Consider the following 19113-nt stretch of genomic DNA (forward strand, 5'->3'; position numbering starts at 1 on the left):
GTGAAGTCACTGGGTTTCTCAGAGCACTGCAGGGGCTCCCCAGCCAGTCCTCCACTCAGCCCTAAAGGCATTTTGCCTTCACATCAAGGAAGTCAGCTGAAGGCCTTGGGAGCTGTCTTCTGAGAAATCCAGAGGGACGGGCCCCAGAGAATGCTTGGACGCTCCAGAGCTGTGTGGGGCGTGGTGAGGGGGCGTGGTGAGGGGGCGGGGCATTCGTGCCTCCTGCCCCGCCTCTCAGAGGACAGACACACGGGTCTGCCAGAAAGCTCATCCCAGTGTAAGTCCCAGTAGTGAAAACTTGGGAACAGACCGAGCTCTGACAGCAGGTTAGGCTGTGGCCCCCTGGGGCGATGGGCAGCGCGGAGGCGCTCTAATTCCCTTTCGGGCTCACACACACTTCCCTCCACCTGCCGTGAGATGTCACGGGAAAGGTGAGGAACAGCGCAGTCAGGCAGTCCCACTTTGGCCAGGAATGCAGAGACACACACACAGACACTCAGGGGAAATAAAGTCTGGGCCCCAAGTCTCTGTGGTGGTTTTCTCCAAGTAACAGGGTAGAGGCAATTCTGTGTTTCTTCTTTAAACTCGTGTCATTTTCAAGATCCCTACAAAGCACAGGAAGATGCAACCAGCCAACCAGAAAGGCCCGGTCAAGGTTGCTTCCTAAGGCACAAAGGGATTCCCAAGGCAAAAGGGACCCTGAGAGAAAATGGCAGGCATGTTCCCGCTGGGGTCTTACGTTGGCTTGTCTGCCTCTATAGGACCAGAAGATCTACATCTATAGCCTCAAGGGCATGTGCCCCTTAAACACACCCCAACGGGCTTTGGACACCCCGGCGGTCGTCACCTGCTTGTTGGCAGTGCCTGTTATTAAAAAGGTGAGGTCGGGCGGGGGGAGGTGGATGCCCTTCTGTTGGGGCGTCCCCCCTCGGCTTGGGTGTGGGGGTATGAGAAGCGGGAGCAAAGCCAGTTCCTCTTGGACCACCGAGCCCGGGGTCAGGTCCCAGTCAGCCTCAGAGAGACAGACCATCATGAGTGCCTTTTCAGGAGCCTGTGGAACTCACAGAGCAGAACTGGGGGCTGAGGGGAAAGCTTGCATTTCACTTGCAAATGCCACAGTCCCAGATTCAGGTGAAGTGCTTTTGGGGTACAGATGGTATAAATAGCCGTTGCATGTGTGCCCTTCCCCTTCGGGTAGTAGCAGACATGTGCAGGCAGCCCTGCCCACACCCCTGGGGAGCAGCAGGCTCCATGTACCTCTGGAGTGCCCACGGTCAGCCCTAGACCTTGGGTCCCTCTTTGTCCTTGATCTTCTAGCCCCCACCTCTCTGAAATAGAGCCCCAGGTGGTCAATCCCCACAGCCTGGGTCTCCGGCCCCTCTGCAGGTGGATGAGCCTCCCCGCCCATCCAGCACCGCGCTCTGGGGTGACCCTTCTTGCTAGGAATGCACCTCTGCCACACTACCTTTTATTCAGTTCTCAAGGTCAGGGACCACCGAGCCTGCTCTGAGAAGCTGCCCCAGTCCTTCAGTGGTGCCGTCTGGCTTCTCAGGCCTCCGAACCCAGGCACTGCTCTTCTGCCTTTGCCCCCTGCCCCGCCGCCCCGTCCCCTGCTGGTTCTCCCTGCTCCTCGTCAACGCTCAGGTTGTCATTATCAGTGGTGTTTGGTTAAAACATGTTGGCTGTCATCATCCAATTTCAGGATAAGAAGAGGTTGAAAAGGGTTCTTTGAGCATAACATCCTCCAAGCTCTGGACCTGTGCACTTGGGTAAATGTGAGAGCATTATTATGACTTCTTAACAGTCGTGAAGTAGATATGCTCTTTGCCCAACTACAGTCTATTTCTTTAAAAAAAAAAAAAATTTAAAAAGTCTGAAATGAACCCTAGAATCATTTACAACCGTGCCCCATGGGCAAGGCTGGGCAGCTTGGGACCCCGTCTGCCCAGAGCCCAGGAGGACATGGCACAAAGCGTTATTTAAGGCCACTGCTGGCCAGAGCCCCCGAACCAGGGCACCACCACCCGCACGACCAAGGGGAATAAAGCGGGCTCTGTGCGGAGCCTCCTTGTCAGCATGCCTGCGCCTCGGAGGCCGTGCTGCCCCGCGGCCACGACGGCAGGCCCCTGCATTCTTGCACGCGCACATTCACACCCAGCCGGACCGTGGGGCTCACCGCCCGGACTGGGGCCCAGAGCTGGGATTCAGATAGAGACGCTGCTCCTATTTGCTTTGGCTGCCTTCTTCCCGAAATTTCTGAGGATGGATTTTGATAAATGTTCTTAGGACTCATTGACCTTGCTGTTGTGCTCTCGTTCCCTTGGACAGTCTGGCCTCCCCAGTTCCCAGGTAGCTCCAGGTCCCAGAAAGGGGACTTTCTATTGCCCACCCGTGCTGGCACGAAGCCTGGGTCCCTGCTCTGTGGTGGCTTCGGCTTTGTTCTCCTGAATTCCTCCCTTCCACCCAGCCCTTGCCAGGCATCCGGGCTCTGCAGCTGCCCTCCGTGCTCGGCTCCACAGAGATGCTTCAGGAAGGCCAGCATTCAGCACTGTCCCTGCACCTTTGCCTATAGAAGATGGCACGCTTCACTGTGAGGGTGGAGGGCAACCCCAGGACCCTAGCGTGGCCATCTGGGCATTTCAGAATAGGTGTGGGAAGTGGGGGGGAGGGGTGTAGACACAGGGTCCGAGAAGTGCCTCCATGAGAGGGTTGAGCTGGAAGCGATTTCTTCAAGGGTAGGCTCAGCTGCACACATCATCTGCTGGGGCAGAACGCCAGGTGGATTCACAGAGATGGTTGAGACTCAGCCCTTCCATGTGGCAGGCCCACACCGAGGACGCAGTGGCGGGCACGCCAAGCCTGCTGCCATGGAGTCCCCGTCTGGTGGGGCAGCCGGCAGGAGGTTGCAAGCACGCCCACATGCTGACCATGACTGCTGTCACATCGTTAACAAGCGGAGCTCATGGGAAGGAGGGAACCACGTCCTGCCTCTGAAGGAGGACCGTGTGACCCGAGGCAGAAGGCAGCCCCCTCCCACTCACACTGCCGGAAGCCAGCCTGCAGGCCCCTTGATTCAGGGCCCTTGATTCAGGGCACACCCGCCCTTCCCCTATGTGCCAGGGGCCACACTCTTCCCCTGCACACTCCTCTCCTGCTCCTGGCAGGGAGGGCGGGTGTGGCTCTTCTGGGCCAGAGTTGCACCTGCTCTGGGAGCATGCCCAGAAGCTCCTGCTGGCGGCCCCCTGCCTTTCTGGGTACATCACTCCTCTGAGGGTGCTGGGGTCAGTGCAAAGAGGAGTTTTGTGCCCACTCTGCTTCTCTCCCGGCCTGCGGGAGGCTCACGGGCAGTCCTGTCTTCTCCCCGCAGAACTCCTACCTGGTGCTCGCAGGCCTGGATGACGGGCTTGTGGCGGTGTTTCCTGTGGTGCGGGGCGCCCCGGACAGCAGCTGCTCCTACCTGTGCTCACACACGGCCAACAGGTCCAAGTTCAGCATCCCAGATGAAGACACGCGGCAGAACCCCTACCCTGTGAAGGCCATGGAGGTGGTCAACAGCGGTTCCGAGGTCTGGTACAGCAATGGGCCAGGCCTGCTGGTCATCGACTGTGCAGCCCTGGAGATCAGCAGGAGGCTGGAGCCCTACTCGGCCCCTTCGGTGGTCACCTCGGTCGTGTGCAGCTCCGAGTGCCGTGGGGAGGAGGTCGTCTGGTGCCTGGATGACAGGGCCAACTCACTGGTGATGTACCACGCGGCCACCTACCAGCTGTGTGCCCGGTACTTCTGTGGGGACCCCAGCCCACTCAGAGACATGTTTCCAGTGCGCCCCCTGGGTCCAGAGTCCCCAGGCAGCCACGCAGCTGGCTCCAAAGAGCCCAAGGGGGACTCCATCGCGGACGTGAGCATCATGTACAGCGAGGAGCTAGGCACACAGATCCTGACGCACCAGGACTCGCTGACTGACTACTGCTCCATGTCCTCCTACTCCTCGTCCTCTCCCCACCGGGCCCCCGCGTCCTCCTCCAGCCTGCCCTGCTCCCCGGCCAGCTCTTCCAGTGTGCCTTTCTCCACCGACTGTGAGGACTCTGACCGGCTGAACGAGCCCGCCGTGAGCTCCGACAGGTCTGAGCACGACCTGACGCCCGTGGACGGGGACGCCTTCAGCCAGCACCTGCAGGCCGTGAGGATCCTGGCCGTGAAAGACGTCATCTGGGTCCCCAGGTACGTTTCCCCGCGAGCGGGGCAGCGCTCCCATACTGCCCACGGGGGCTTGCCGAGGCCACCATGCTCCCTGTGTTCTGGAGCCTCGAGGGGTCTCTTTAGGAAACCTGAGAAGGGCCCCCATGAGTGCTCATCTGCCCCCCGGGGACCGCCAGGCAGAGCCCCGATCTGCAGCGATTCGGTTTCCCGCTGGGAAAGGCCTCCTGGGCCTGGCCGCGGCGCCCTCGCGGTAACCCAATCCGTTCTCACAGAGACGGCGCATTTGTTGCCTCGCCTCTGTGCACGCTGGCTCCATTTCCCCCCGAGAGCACGGCCCTGGACAAAACGCTTCCCCTTCTCGGGTTTGGTTTCGCAGGCGCGGCGGCGATGTCATTGTCATCGGCCTGGAGAAGGACGCCGGGGGCCAGCGGGGCCGCGTCCTCGCTGTCTTAAAAGCCCGGGAGCTGAGTCCGCATGGGTAAGCCTGAAGATGCCTCCTTTAGGCTCCCCAGCTGTGGTGCGGGGAATCAGGACCCCTCTGCCAGCACCCCTACACCCTCAGGGGCTTCTCACCCTTCTGTCCTCCACCAATAAATGCCACGGTGGCCAGAAGGCAGAGAAGGAACAAGTTGAGGTCCTCCAGGCAGCTCCTCAGAGCTCAGCAAATACTAGCTGAACTGGGCATCACGGGTCATAGGTCCACAGATCATGGCTGGCTGTTTCTGGGGTTCCCAGTGCACCTGCAGATTGAGGGTCCTGCCTGGGGTCTATATGTCCAGGGCTGGAGTTCAGCTGCCATTGAAACGGGGAGCTGACTGATTCACTGTCCTTCCCACCAAGTAGGAGGGCCCTTTCTGGGGTCTCCGCCTGCCCAGACAGCCCCTAGGGGAGGCACAGACCTGGCACACACCATCCCTCCCTGTGCCCGAGCCCAGGCTCTGCCATGGCTCCATACCCATCTGTCGGGAGGCCCTACCAGGAGGCAGACCAGACTCCACTGAGAAGGTTGTTCTGGGGCAAGACAGCCTATCTGGATGCAGTGTGCGTGGCTATGGGCATGGGAGGCTGGCACTGGCCAGTATCCCCAGAGTCCCCTGCCAGCCGGCAGTATGCACACCTCACTTTGTCTACTGAGTCCCATCCTGAGAACCTCCTTGATGGAGAAATGTCATGTGGCCTGTTTGCCCCAGAGCAGGATAATGGTGAAAGAGGAAACATTTGTGACAGGTCCCTTTCCTTGCCCGAAAGCATGGGGCATCCTCAAGGACCCACCAGATCCACTGACGCCTGGTCTGCCAGTGATTCCAGAAGCAAGATCTGGGATGTGTTGTGTGTGTGTGTGTGTGTGTGCGTGTGTGTGTGCTGAGCCCCAGCTGAGTTTGTGGGTGAAGTAGTGACCACATCACAGGTCAGGGGGGTTGGGGGGCTTCTGGGGAAGCAGGCATGTCTGTAGAGCCCAGGCCTGGGGACCTCACTTTGCCCATCACTAGTGTCCCAAAGTTTTTCACGGGTGGTGTTTTCCTGTGCAGCCCCCAAAGACGGGTTTACTCTCTGTAGGGAGAAAGCAGTCCAGGCAGCTAGCTAACATTGAGGGCCATAGCCTGATCCCACCAGCTTTTTGCCATGCATCTGAGACATTGATTCTCTCGGGAGATAACTAGTGAATTCCTGTGGCGTGCAGGGCCCTGAGGTGGCCAGAGGCCCTGCATGTGATACCAGTTTGCACACTGGCCACAGGGCAAGGCAGTGAGCGCTGGGACATGGGCTTCCCAGTCTGGCTGAGACCCAGCAGGAAACCTGTGGTGTGTGCACAGATCGGCAAAACAATCCACAGCCTCCAAAAACAAATGCGTATAGTTAGGGCATGTTGGCACGGGTTTCCGTCGGTTATACCACCCTGGATTTCCTAAGCACCGAGAACTTAGCATAGGAGGAAGAGCTGGGCCTGAGCTGACAGCAAGGAGAACCAAGTCAGTGCTTCAAATCCGTTAGTGTCCGCTGACAAGCAGCAGTCGGAGGTGATGGTGCTTTCTGGAAACTTGGGGGTCTGGGTCCACTGACAGAGGCTACCTGCTGTCTGTGGAGTGAGTCCCTTGCAGAAGGTCCCCATGCACACGAAGGAATGCCCTAGGCTCTTCTTTAGTTAGGAAGCCTCCGCACATGGGCTGGACCCCCCAGGGGAAGCCGGTGCAGCAGAGCACAGCCTGCCACCGGGCTAGGATGTCCAGATGCCCCCCCTCAGCCAGGCTCCCAAGAAATTGCACACTGAGGGTCCTGGCCCCAACCAAGTGGGGACCCCTGTAGATTTTCTCAGACCCTCCTTTCTCTGTAGGGTGCTTGTGGACGCAGCCGTGGTGGCAAAGGACACAGTCGTGTGTGGCTTCAAGAATGAAAACACAGAGTGGTGCCTCGCTGTCTGGAGGGGCTGGGGCACCAGGGAGTTTGACATTTTCTACCAGTCCTATGAGGAGCTGGGCAGGCTGGAGGCTTGCACGCGGAAGAGGAGGTGATTCCTATGGAATGACAGTCGTGAAGACCTGGCTGCCCTGGACCACCCCTGCCTGCCGCCTGCTGCCCCCTGAGGACCCAGAAGACCCTGAAACATTTGCTGCTAGAAGTGCCGAGAAGTCACCAGCTTGGCTGTGGTCTTGGGGGCTCCCTGGTTCTCCAGGGCAGAGCTAGCTGCCTACCTCCATTCTCCCATTATGGGTTTTGCAACCCAAGAGAAGATGGTGGGGCCTGGTTGGGAGTAACTGCCCCTGTCTCTTCCCTGGAAGTCCAGGAGCAGGGGAGGGGGGCCATGCTCCGGCCTGGGTCACACAAAGCGGGGCTGGGTCTTCCCGGTCCCTCCCCAGGTCTCAGATGGAATTACACTAGACGCTCTCAGCTGGGGAGCAGTTTGGGGCAGGGGCGGGAGGGTGCCGTGACCCCTGCCCCTTCCCCCAGTGGTCTCCAGGCTCTCAGCCCATTTCACAAGTCCCTGGGGCCCTGGGGCCCTGCTTGGGCAAGCAGAGATCAGATGTCTCCTGCTCAGGAAAGTCTCTGTGTGAGAAGCCCTCAGAAGGACGTCAGGGAGGAGCACTCCCAATCTGGGGGATGAATGAGTTCATTTAAGTGACACAGCCAGAAAGCCAAGAGCTCGTGCAGGGACCGGAGCACCCACTCGGCCTCTACATTCTTCTGCTGACAAAAGGCCGGGGAAACTCAATCAGCAGGACTTAAGAAAGGGCCGTGTGTTTATAGCTTCGTAAAGTAAACTCGGATGCAGCTGGAGCACAAGCCCTGTTTGTTTGCACGTAATAATCTTGTTTATCACTTTAACAAATTAAGTAATAGCTCGGTGGTTAGGCCCTGGTTGTAAAATCACCTCGTACGGGGCTTCCACCAAATCAGGCGTTGGCTCAGCATTGACGGGGCTCACGGACAGCGAAGTCCAAGGAGCGAAATGGTTAATGAGGGATTTATGGGTCTGAGAGCCACCGTTTGTATAAATTAATGCACACACAGGTGCCCACGGATCACTTGGCTCCTGAAAGTAATCATCTGAGACCACTGGACCCAGAACGGTGGTGTGAACGTGAGCTCATCCCCTGGTTCAAGTTGTTGACCTTCTTCTAAAATTAAGTTATGCAGATCAAACTTAAGATTGGCTGGGATATGTGGACAAAGGTGGCTCCTTTTATTTGAAAATAAACCGGTTCTCTTGAGAATGATGTCAGCCTCTGTCTATAGAGCGTGTCGGAAGGACCCAGGCTTGCTGCTGGTGTGGAATGATCAGAACACCCCCACCGGCGCACAGCTGTCCCCATCCAAGCAGCCCCATAGCAGCCCCCGACACCCCCAGTGCACAGCTGTCCCCATCCAAGCAGCCCCATAGCGGCCCCCCACACCCCCAGTGCACAGCTGTCCCCATGCAAGCAGCCCCATAGCGGCCCCCCACACCCCCAGTGCACAGCTGTCCCCATCCAAGCAGCGCCATAGCGGCCCCCCACACCCCCAGTGCACAGCTGTCCCCATGCAAGCAGCCCCATCACAGCTTCTGTGAGCAGAGACAGCTGCTGCATCAGCCTCAGCCCACCCACTTCCTTTCGCTGCTGGCCGGGCATCGAGTCCAATGGGGACTGCAGGTCTATGCCTCCCACCTACGTCACCACCACATCCTGCTGCGGTCCCTCAGCTCGGCCTTGGTGCTCATCACTCTCCTTCCCTTGCCATCCCGGCACCCCACAGCTGCCCACTGCTCCCCACATGCAAACCGGGTCCCGTCCTTCCCCCGCTCCCATTCCACGCTCTACCACTTGCAGCCAGACTGCCAGGCCAACGCTCAGGGCCCCCACCATCCAGTCCTAACCCACTTTCTGACCTGGCCTCCCCCCAGCCTGAGGCCCAAAGCTGCCGCGAGGAGAGGCCGGGTGTTTAGGCCATGGCCTCACGGAGCTGGCTTAGGGCACCTCTGCGCAAAAGTCAGAAACCCGCGCAGGAAATGGTTTCACTACATAAAAATTAGAAACTTAAACAGAAAAACTACCACAGAGTCAAAAGACAGTCAACTGTAGAAAAAAAATGTTGGTGACAAATGAGAGCCAAATAGCTAATTTATCTTATATGCAAAGAGTTGGTACCTATCGAGAAGAAAGAGGAAACACAAAAGGAAAACAGGAAGAGCACATAAATAGCACTCACCCTCCCCCAACAGTTGGGAAGTAGTCGTGAGGACAACAACAAAATGTCCTTTACCCCTCATGTTGGCATTCCTGTGGGGATCCAAGGATGCCATGTTGAAAGGTCCACCTGTGCAAAGGCCCTGTGGCGGGAATGAGCTGCTGTGCCAGAAGGACAGATGAAAAGCCAGTGGGGCTGGAACATTTGGAAGAAGGGGGAGCTCAGAGGTCTGCTAGGCATGGCTTTGTTAGCATGGATCCCCATCAAAGCTGCTGGTGGTATTAAGCAGGGATGTTTGGTGACCTGATTGTCTTTAACTTTTTGCTGAGTGGCAAGTGGACTAAAGGGGAGCTAATTGATAGTCAGGCCACCCCTTAGAGGGCATTTTGGCCATACCCATCAAAATTTCAAATGCACATACCCTTTGACCTAACAGTCCCACTTCAACATTTGATCCCAAACCTTCCGTGAAAAGGCCCAATGCTACAGAACAAGAGTGTCATTGTGGCATCACCTGTAGTGGCCCCAAACAGGAGACGACCTAAACCTCTAGCAGGAGGAAAGTCTAAAAATGTCTGACCCACCAACCCTGCCGTCCTCTGCAGCTGGTCAGAGAACGGGGCGGGGCCAGAGGTCCTGCTCTGCCATGTTCTCCGGGGTGTCATACATGCATTGTTTTCTTAAAAAGCGACTCACAGTGTGGTGTGAGTATAGATACTCTTTGAGTGAAAAAAGTAAAGCTCCATGGGCATGCACAGGGGAAATTACCCGGAAGGTGCCCAGGAGTCTGGCAGACATTGGCTGCCCCTGGGGAGGAGAGCCGAGGGCTGGCATAGAGCAGGAGGTCCCCAGGTTTTGTTTTATACTTCCTCACGGCACTGTTTAAATTATAGATAAGCCTTTCCATGACAGTAAGCCAGGCTGGGAGGGACTTCTCCCCACGGCCCCAGGAAGGACACTCCTCGACCTTGGTGTCCAGAGGTCATAGGAAGTCCCCTTGGAGGATATCAGGTCCCAGGGGCGGGGCCAGTAATCTGTCACATCCACCTGACCCCATGGCTTGGCTCATACAGAAACCACGCCCCCTTGCCCGGCTGTCGTTGGGATGTAGGCAGAGAGTCCCAGGCTGAGGAGGACAGGTGGGAGGGACTGGGAACAGTTGGCAAAGGCCAATGGACTCTGTCCCCAGTCTGCCCTTGCCCTGGTGTTGTGGACACGTGCAGCCCAGCTGCAGGGTCAACACCCACCAGATGAGCACCCAGCCTCCTCCCAACTCCCGCCACCGCCCTGCACCAGGGAACGCAACAGGCTTTCTGATGACCAGTCATCGGCTGGTCACCACCTGCCAGGGCCACTGATCACTCGGAGTCTCTGCAATGGCCCTACCTTGGGGGGGTGCCTAGATCCCACCTCCCTGCAGAGCCCCTCAGACTGTCTGCGTCTCTTGTAGACAGTATCTGCTGACCCCCCAGAGGAGGCATGGGGATGCAGAACCCCCCCCCAACCAAAGGTACAGAAAGACATCATGGTGAACCCCATCCTCTAGATGCCAGCAGACCGATGCCCCAGAAGAAGCCACAGTGTCTGATATGTCAGGGCCCCGGGGCCTCAAAACCTCTGCCTCCCTGAGCATCCAGTGGTATTTCCCATCCTGGGCTGAATGAAGCAGCCCTGAAGGAAATAGGGGCAGGAAGGTGGGAGCAGTTAGTTAAAATAGCACTTGGAGAGCCACTGGCAGAAACTGCTCAGTAACAGACCCTGCTTTTGTTGGCACATCATTTCTCAGCCTCCCACCCCAGGGAGGGGTGAGGCTGGGAGGGAGCTCAGCAAAGATGGCTGAGGAGGGCTTCAGGGAAGGACTATCAGATGGCTGACTCAGTGGGAGCCCTTCAACCCCATCTCCCCCCCCCACCCCCCCGTCCTCAACAGAGCTTGAGGGCAGGGCCCTCTAGAGATACCAGGAAGACCTGGGGACAGCAATGGGGAGGCAGCCCACCACGCCAGCCTGGGATGCTGACCTCCAGCCTCCTCATTACCTCATGGACCAGGAAATCACTTCCTGGTTTAAACCAGTATTTTCCAGCTTTCCACTACCAGCATCCCAGGGCAATTCCTAAAAGTGAAGGTACATTTTCCACTAGCACAACCCGGCCCCGAGGCAAACAAGGGATGCTCTCAGGCTGGTCTTCACAAGTCTCTGTTTAAGGTCAAGCAGAGGGACCTGAGCAATGATGAACTGGAACATTCCGTGGCCAGAACTACCCCAGGAGCTTACTTCTGCATCGTGAGAGCTGGACCTGGTCTATAGTTCTTGTCCTTGGAACAACCACAATCACAAAGAGGTTCAGGGTTGCACCCTAGTCACCCAAAGGCCAGCTTTGATGTCTTGCAAATCTAAACCCTCGACCCTGAGCAAGCTACCGCACTTCTGTGGCCCTGGTTTCTTCTTTGTGAAATAGAATGACAATTCTCACCCTGTTGGGATCAGGAGAGGCAATCTACGTGACAGCCCCAACCCAGCCCCCTACCCAGGGCCAGGACGCCCTCCCCTGCTTCCTCGTCGTGACCACCCTCTCCCCTGTAATTACAACCTAGGAAGGCTCAGAAATGCTTGGAAGAACTATGACTAAGAGTAAGAAGGGGACTCATCTGGAACAAGGAAGGTGTGAAGCTAAGGCAGTAGATGTTGGATCTGTTTTATAGTAGTACTCAGTTTTGTAATAGATGTAGCATTTTATGTATGTTTTATCTGATTCTTAGGGTCTTTAAAGCATTGAAGGTCAATACCCCCTTTTCAACAATGGACAGATCACCCAGACAGAAAGTCATTTCAGAAACACTGGACTTGAACTACACTTTGGACTAAATGGACCTAACAGACATACACAGAATATTTCATCCACCACCATCTGAATACATATTCTCCTCAAGTCCATACAGAACATTGTCCAGGATAGAATATATGTTAGGTCACAAAATAAGTTATAAGAAATTTAAGAAGATTGAAGTCACATCAGTATCTTTTCTTACCACAATAGTAAGAAACTAATGTTAATATCAGGAAGAAAACAGGGAAAATCACAAATATGTGGAAATTAAGCAAAACACACTTGAACAACCACTGCATCAAAAAAGAAATTGAAAGAGAAATCAAAGAATATCTTGAAACAAACAAAAATGGGAATACTACACGACAAAACTTACAGGACACAGCAAAAGCTTTCTAAGGGGGACAGTTTACAGAGATAATGCCGACAATAAGAAGAAAAAAAAAAAAAGATTTTAAATAAACAATGTAATTTTACACCTCAAAGAACTGGAGAAAGAATAAACTAAAAAATAAAGTTTACATAAAGGAGGAAATAACAAAGATCAGAGCAGAAATAAATGAAACAGAGACTAGAAAAATAATAGAAAACCTCAATGAAAGTGAACTTGCTTTTTGAAAAAATAAACAAAATTGGCAAGCATGTAGCTAGACTGAGAAAAAAATACTCAAATACATAAAATTAGAAACAAAAGGGTAGATACAGATTACAACTGATACCACAGAAATACAAAGGGTCTTGAGAACCTACAAGGAACAATGATATCCTAAAAAATAGGATAACCTTGAAAAAATGGATAAATCCCTAGAAGCATGCAATCTACCAAGATGAATCATGAAGAAATAGAAAATCTGAACAGATCAATAACGGGTAGAGATTGAATCAGTAGTCAAAAATCTCTCAACAAAGAAAAGTCATTCACTAGTGAATACTACCAAACATTTAAAGAAGAATTAATACCAATCCTCAAATTCTTACAAAACATTCAGGAGAAGAGAGCACTTCCAAACTCATTTTTTGAAGCTAGCAACGATCCTTATACCAAAGCCAGACAAGTACACTACAAGAAAATAACAGTACAGATCGGTATCTCTGGTGAACACAACTGCAAAAATCCTCAACAAAACATAACAACCCTAATTTAAAAACACATTAAAGGGACGGTACACCATGACCTAGTGGAATTTATTCCTGGAATGCAAGGATGTTTCAACATATGCAATGTCAATAGATTCCATTTAACAGAATAAAGGACAAGTATCATATGATCATCTCGATAGAAGCATTTGACAAAGTTGAGCATTCTTTCCCGATATAAAGATATTCTCAACAAATTAGACATATAAGGAATATACCTCAACATAATAAAGATCATGTATGATAAGCCCACAGCTAACATCATACTCAGCAGTTAAAAGCTAAAAACTTTTTCTCAAAGACTGTGAACAAAACAAGGATCCCACTCACCACTTCTATCCAACAGAGTACTGGAAATCCTAGCCAAAACAATTAGGCAAGAAAAATAGAGAGAGATCCAAATAGTAAAGGAAGTAGTCAAATTGTCTTTGCAGGTAAAATGATGTTATATAAAGAAAACCCTAAAGACTCCATATATAGACAAAAACTGTTAAAACTAACAAATTCAGTGAGATTTTGGGATACAAAATCAACATGCAAATATCAGTTGTGTTTCTATTCAAATAAAATGAACTACCCCAAGAAGGAATTAAGAAAACCATCTTATTTACAATAGCATTAAAAAAAAATACTTTAGGAGTAAATTTAACCCAAGAGGTGAAATATCTGTACACTGAAAACCAGAAACACAGGTGGTAGAAATTGAAGAAGACATGAGTAAATGGAAAGATACCACTTCATACATTAGAAGAATTAATATAAATACTATACAAAGTCATCTATATAAATGAAACTCCTCTCAAAATTCAAATGGCATTTTTCACAGAAATAGGAAAAACAATCCTAAATTTGTTTGGAACCACAAAAGATCCCAAATAGCCAAAGCACTCTTGAACAAGAAGAACGAAGCTGGAGTTATCTTCCTGGTATCAAACTTCTTGATATTACCAAGCTATACTAATTGAAACAGCATGGTACTGGCATAAAAACAGGCAGATGGACCAATGGGATATAGTCAAAATCCTAGAAAAAAACCCACCCATATATGGTCAACTAGTCTTTAAAAAAAAAGCCCCAAGAATACACAATGGGGAAAATATCATGGATTTAGACTTAAATATTAGACCTGAAACAATGAAACTCCTAGAAGAAAACAAAAGGGAAAAGCTCTTGGAAAAGCCCATTGGTCTTGGCAATGGTTTCTTGGATTTGACTGAAAAGGCTACAAAAGCAAACACAAACAAGTGAGACTACATCAAAGTAAAAAGCTTCTTCATAGGAAAGGAAGCAGTAAGAAAGTGAAAAAACAAGCTATGGAATGGGAGAAAATATCTGCAGACCATATATCCACTAAGGGGTTAATATACAAAATATATATAAGGAAATTGTACCACTCAATAGCAAAAAACAAACAAACAAAAAGAGAGAAAAAAAAAAAACACCTCCAAACAACCTGATTTATAAATGGGCAAAAAAGAAGACGTACAAATGGCCAACAGATCTATGAAAATACGCTCAATGTCATTCATCATTAGCAAGTCCAATCAAAACAATAATGGCATAGCCCCTCACTAACTGTTAGGACGGCCATTATAAAAAAGTCAAAAGATAACAAATATTGGTGAGAATGTGGAGAAGAAGGAGGTCTTATACATACTTCTGGTGGAAATTTCGATTGGTATAGCCATTGTGGAAAATAGTATGGAAGTTCCTCGAAATACTAAAAATAGAACCACCATCGTATACAGCAATCCCACTTCCAGGTATGCATCCGAAAGAAACAAAATCTCTATCTCCAAGAGATACCTGTACTCTCACGTTCATTGCAGCCTTACTCACAGCCACCGAGATACGGAAAGAGCGTGTCTGTCAACGGATGAATGGATAAAGATGTGGTGTTGATACATATATACAGAAAATTAGTTGGCCTTTAAAAGGAAACAAATCCTAGCATTTGCCACACTGCAGATGAACCTGGAGGACATTAGGCTAAGTGAAATAAGCCAGATACGAAAAGACAAATACTGGTTGGTTTCACACACAGAATCTGATAAAGTCAAAGTCAGTAATAAGAGAGTAAAATGGTAGTTACCATGGGCTGGGGGACAGATGGAAACCCCTTTCAGGTTCAGGTGCTGATCACATGGTTCAAACTAACTTTCTTTCTTCCTTTTCTTTCTCTCTTTCTCTCTCTCTTTCTTTCTTTTCTTTTCTTCCTTTCTTTCTATTTTTTAGATTTTATTTTTAATAATCTCTACACCCAACGTGGGGTCCGAACTCACAAGTCCAAGATCAAGAGTCACATGCTCCTCAGACCAAGCTGGTCAGGAGCCCCAGGACAAACTTTCAATAACAAGTTCTGGAAACCTCATGTACAGCATTGCAACTGTACTCAATAGTAATACACTGCATGCTTCAAATCTGCTGAAAGAGTAAATCTTAAGAGTTTTCACCACACAGAAAAAGTGGTTCAGGTCATGGGTGGTGATTAGCTTGATTACGGTATTCAGTTCACAATGGACACCTGTATCAAAACGTCACACGGGGCACCTGGGTGGCCCTGTGGTTTGGGTGTCTTCCTTCAGCTCGGGGTCATGATCTCGAGCCCCGCATCGGGCTTCCTGCTCGGCAGGGAGTCTGTTTCTCCCTCTCCCTCTGCTTCTGCACCTGTTCATGCTCTCTCTCTCTCAAATAAATAAATAAAATATTTTTAAAAGTCACACTGTACACTTTAAATACACACAATTCTTACTTGCCAATGATACTTCAGTAATGTTGGGGGAAAAAATAACATCAGAGTAGGGGGCGGGGCACGTTCTGAAGCTCCAGGACGGCCCCAGAGAGCCTGTCCTGCCCTCCCCACCAAGTACACACTGGTCCCTCGGGGGCTCTGCCTGATGGCCGGACTTCCGCTGCAGCCGGACATGGAGACAGATTCTTCACTTCCTCCTCAGGTGGCCTCTGAGATGTGCTGTGTGCTGCACCGGGCAAGGGGACATCTTTCCCATGGGCCCTAAATAGATCCTTTGTCTTCAAGGCCAGCCAAGGTCAGCCTGTGTCAGAGCTGTGTACTTCTCCCCAGGTATGGCAGAGATGAAGGAGGGCGGGAAAGAGGCGGGTGGGGTGGAAGCTTCCACAGAGGAGACAGTCTATGCCTGGGAGCTAGAAGGTTCCTTCACCTCTGCAATAGCTAGGACGGGACACTGAGGCCTCCAACCAGACCCAGCTAAAGAAATGAAAGTGAATTCACATTTCAGCTCAGTTTCATTTATCAAAATGGTTTAACTTGTATTTAAAGCACGCTAGGGGTTGGTCACCTTCTGTGGAGCAGAGTATGGGCTGACGCTTAGCCTGAGCGTCAGTGAGGGAAATCTCCTTCCACGGGGGTCTGCTGGGCGGGGACCCCTTCCAGCCCTTGGGCCACCCATCCCCCACACTCCTGACCTTGACGCTGCCTGCTAGCGGTTTGCCTTGCATTCACAGCCACGTTCAGAGGTCGGAATTGAGAGAGCAGAGAGAGTCACACTGAATTACGCTGCGTGGTGAGCAGCAGCTGGGCGGGAGTCAGGAAACTCGGGCTTCCCTCTGTTTACCCCCACCTGGCCTCGCCACAGCGGCCCCCTTCTGCTGGGACCTGCAGCTCCTGTCCCCCCCACCTCCTGTGCGGTGACCCAGAGCCCGTAGTGAGCGCTCAGTATGCCCCTCAGCCCCAGCATGGGGGCAGGGCAGTCCTCGGAACAGAGAGGCCCGGGGAAGGGGTGGCCTGAGGTCTCTGACAGGTCCTATAGTCAGCCTCTCTAAACCCCCAAAGCCAAATGCCGGAACTTTCACCCCAAGCTTCCCTCTCAGGGTTGGCGAGGTCTAAAGGAGTAGCTGTTCCCCAAAGAGGTGGTGAGCGAGGGGTTTGGAGACCCAGGTTCAAGTACTGCGACTGCCCACCGCCCTGAAAGGCCCAGGAGAATGTCTCAGCCCTGTGGCTCCTGTTTCCTCATTCACAGAATACAAGGGCCACTTGGGGACCACAATAGGCATTCGATAGAGTCAGAATGGATGTCTCTGACCCAGCAGCATGCCCAGTGGGGTGTGTGTGTGTGTCCCTGGAGCAGTGGCCGGGTTTGGGGGCCTCACACAGGCCTGGCACAACAGGTTGTGAGGGTATGTTTGCAGGCCGACCTTCCTGAATATTCCCTTCAGGACCAGGACCCCCAGTCCTTCCAGAGGACCTACGAGTTAATGGGCGACAGGCAGGTGGACCCTGAGCCAGGCAGTGGAGAGGGTGGGGGCAGACGCTTCCTCTGCACCCCAGCAAGTGTGCCGCAGTTATGGGGCCCTCTCAGAGAACCAGTCGGCCCCAGTTAGAAGCTTCTAGATGGTGCCATGGGCAAGGCCAGAAGTGGAGACCCGCCTCTCACACAGCACAGAGGTGACTTGGCAGACCATGGTGGCCAGCTGCTGGGTGCTCAGCCAAAGGATATGCTGTTTCCCAAAACAGAAGAGCCCTTCTCCCTCCCTGGAGACCCGGGCAGGAAAGAAGGGGATGCGGCCTCTCCACCCCCATTCCTCACAGCCACCGGCTCCCCCAGCAAGTTCGAGACTCCCCGCGGTGGTTCCCCCACCCGCAGCCAGGGGGCGCCCTGCGCCCGGAGGCCCGGCCCTTGCCCTCCCCGCCTCGATGGGGTCTGCGGAGAAATGGATGTCTCCGGGCTCCTGGCCCTCTGAGGAGAGTTTGTGGGCTTGTTGAGTTTACTTTACCAAGTATTCCCAAGTATGAGCCCATCTGGGGAAGAAGGAACCCTGTGGCTGCGTGTGGACCTATGTAAATAGAGCCGCCCGAGCTGCGGGGGCGAGCGGAGGCCCGGAGCAGGCCTGGAGGGCCTGGGGTCCTGGCGGGCCCACTGCGGGAGAGGCGGCGCCCGTCTTCTCCTCCGGACCTTGGAATTTTCTGACCGACAGCTTGCGTTCTCCGTGTGAAAGAAATTTTTAAGAATGTAACTTGGCTTTTCTGCATACGCTGCGGGCTGGTGTGGAGTCTTTTCTCTGTATATGCGGGGTGCATGGGCATGTATGCAGAGGGTGTGGTGTGTGTGTGGTGTGTAGAGTGAGTCCCCATGTGAGGGAGTGTCTGGTGTACGTGTGTGTGTGCATACGTGCGTGGTGTGTTTGGTGTGGTATGTGTGTACATGTGCACGTGTGGCATGTGTCTGCACACATGGGTACAGTGTGTGCATGTGTGTGTGTCCATGTGTGTGGTGTGTGTGTGTGTGTACATGTGCGCATGTAGTCTGTGCACGCATGGACGGTGTGTGCATGTGTGAGGTGTGGTGTGTGTGTTATATGTAGTGGTGTGTGTGTGCATGTGTGTGTGTGAAGCTTGTGGGTGTGGGTGTGATGTATAATGTGTGTCCTTGCATGGTATGTGTCCTTGTATGTACATAGGTATGTCTAGTGTACGTGTGTGGTCTGTAAGTGTGCATGTGTGGCACATGTAGGTGAATGCGTGTGTGCTGTGTCTGGTGTCTGTGTGCAGGTATGGGTCTGGTTTGTGGATGTGTGTCTATCTGGGAGGTGTGGTATGGGTGTTTATATGATAAAGGGGTGCGTGTGTGTGTGTTTGTGTGTGTGTGTGATGTGAGTGTGGAAGTGTACATGTGTATTTGGTCTGTTCTGTGTGGTACAAATATGTGTGGTATTTGGGGGGGTGTGGTATATGATGTGTGAGGAGTGCGTAGTATGGGTATGTGTAGAATGTGGTGTGTGCATGTGTGCATGTGTGGTGGTTGTGTATGGTATACCTGTGGTGTGGATGTGTGTGGTGTGTGGCACAAGGTATGTGTGGTGTCATAGGTGGTAGATACGTGCATTTGTGTGTGTGTGTGTGCACAGACACATAGGCTTCCATCCCTGGCATGTTGCCCACGGCCAGGTGCAGGCCTGAGTCGGGCCCCATGTCCACTCTGGGGATTGCTCGGGTGGGAGGGTGAGCAGCACATGGGTAACAGATAGAGAGTGGAGGGGGGAGTCTGAAAAATCCAGAGAAAACTATTCCTGTGAGAGTCTCTGGAAAAAGTCGCTTCTGGAACTGCAAAGATGCCACAATTCTCACAGCTGGGACATACTATCCTTTCCCGGTCTACAGCTTCTGCCCCAAAGGCCACAGGAAGCACTTTGGCAGCTCACTCTGTCTCAGCCCCACAGACACTGCATTCCACAGAAAACAACCTCTACACAAATAGGAAAGGGCATGTCAAGGGCTCTGTCCCAACACCCCTGAACCACAACTACGGAGGGG

General features: G+C 52.6%; 1 protein-coding gene across 4 annotated transcripts in view; it reads left to right on the top strand.

Moving 5' to 3' along the window:
* The window catches only part of LRRK1 (leucine rich repeat kinase 1), a 121877-nt gene extending 113970 nt beyond the window's left edge, over positions 1-7907 (top strand). For all 4 annotated transcript variants that reach the window (XM_059180165.1, XM_059180167.1, XM_059180166.1 and 1 more), the window contains 4 exons: positions 762-878; positions 3368-4218; positions 4574-4675; positions 6530-7907. In XM_059180165.1, the coding sequence (XP_059036148.1) occupies positions 762-878; positions 3368-4218; positions 4574-4675; positions 6530-6707 (1248 nt within the window). In that variant the 3' untranslated portion in view covers positions 6708-7907. The remainder of the gene's footprint in view (positions 1-761; positions 879-3367; positions 4219-4573; positions 4676-6529) is intronic.
* The last annotated feature ends 11206 nt before the right edge of the window (positions 7908-19113 follow it).

The sequence above is a fragment of the Mustela lutreola genome, chromosome 7 (assembly GCF_030435805.1).
Source record: "Mustela lutreola isolate mMusLut2 chromosome 7, mMusLut2.pri, whole genome shotgun sequence".
NCBI lineage: Eukaryota > Metazoa > Chordata > Mammalia > Carnivora > Mustelidae > Mustela > Mustela lutreola.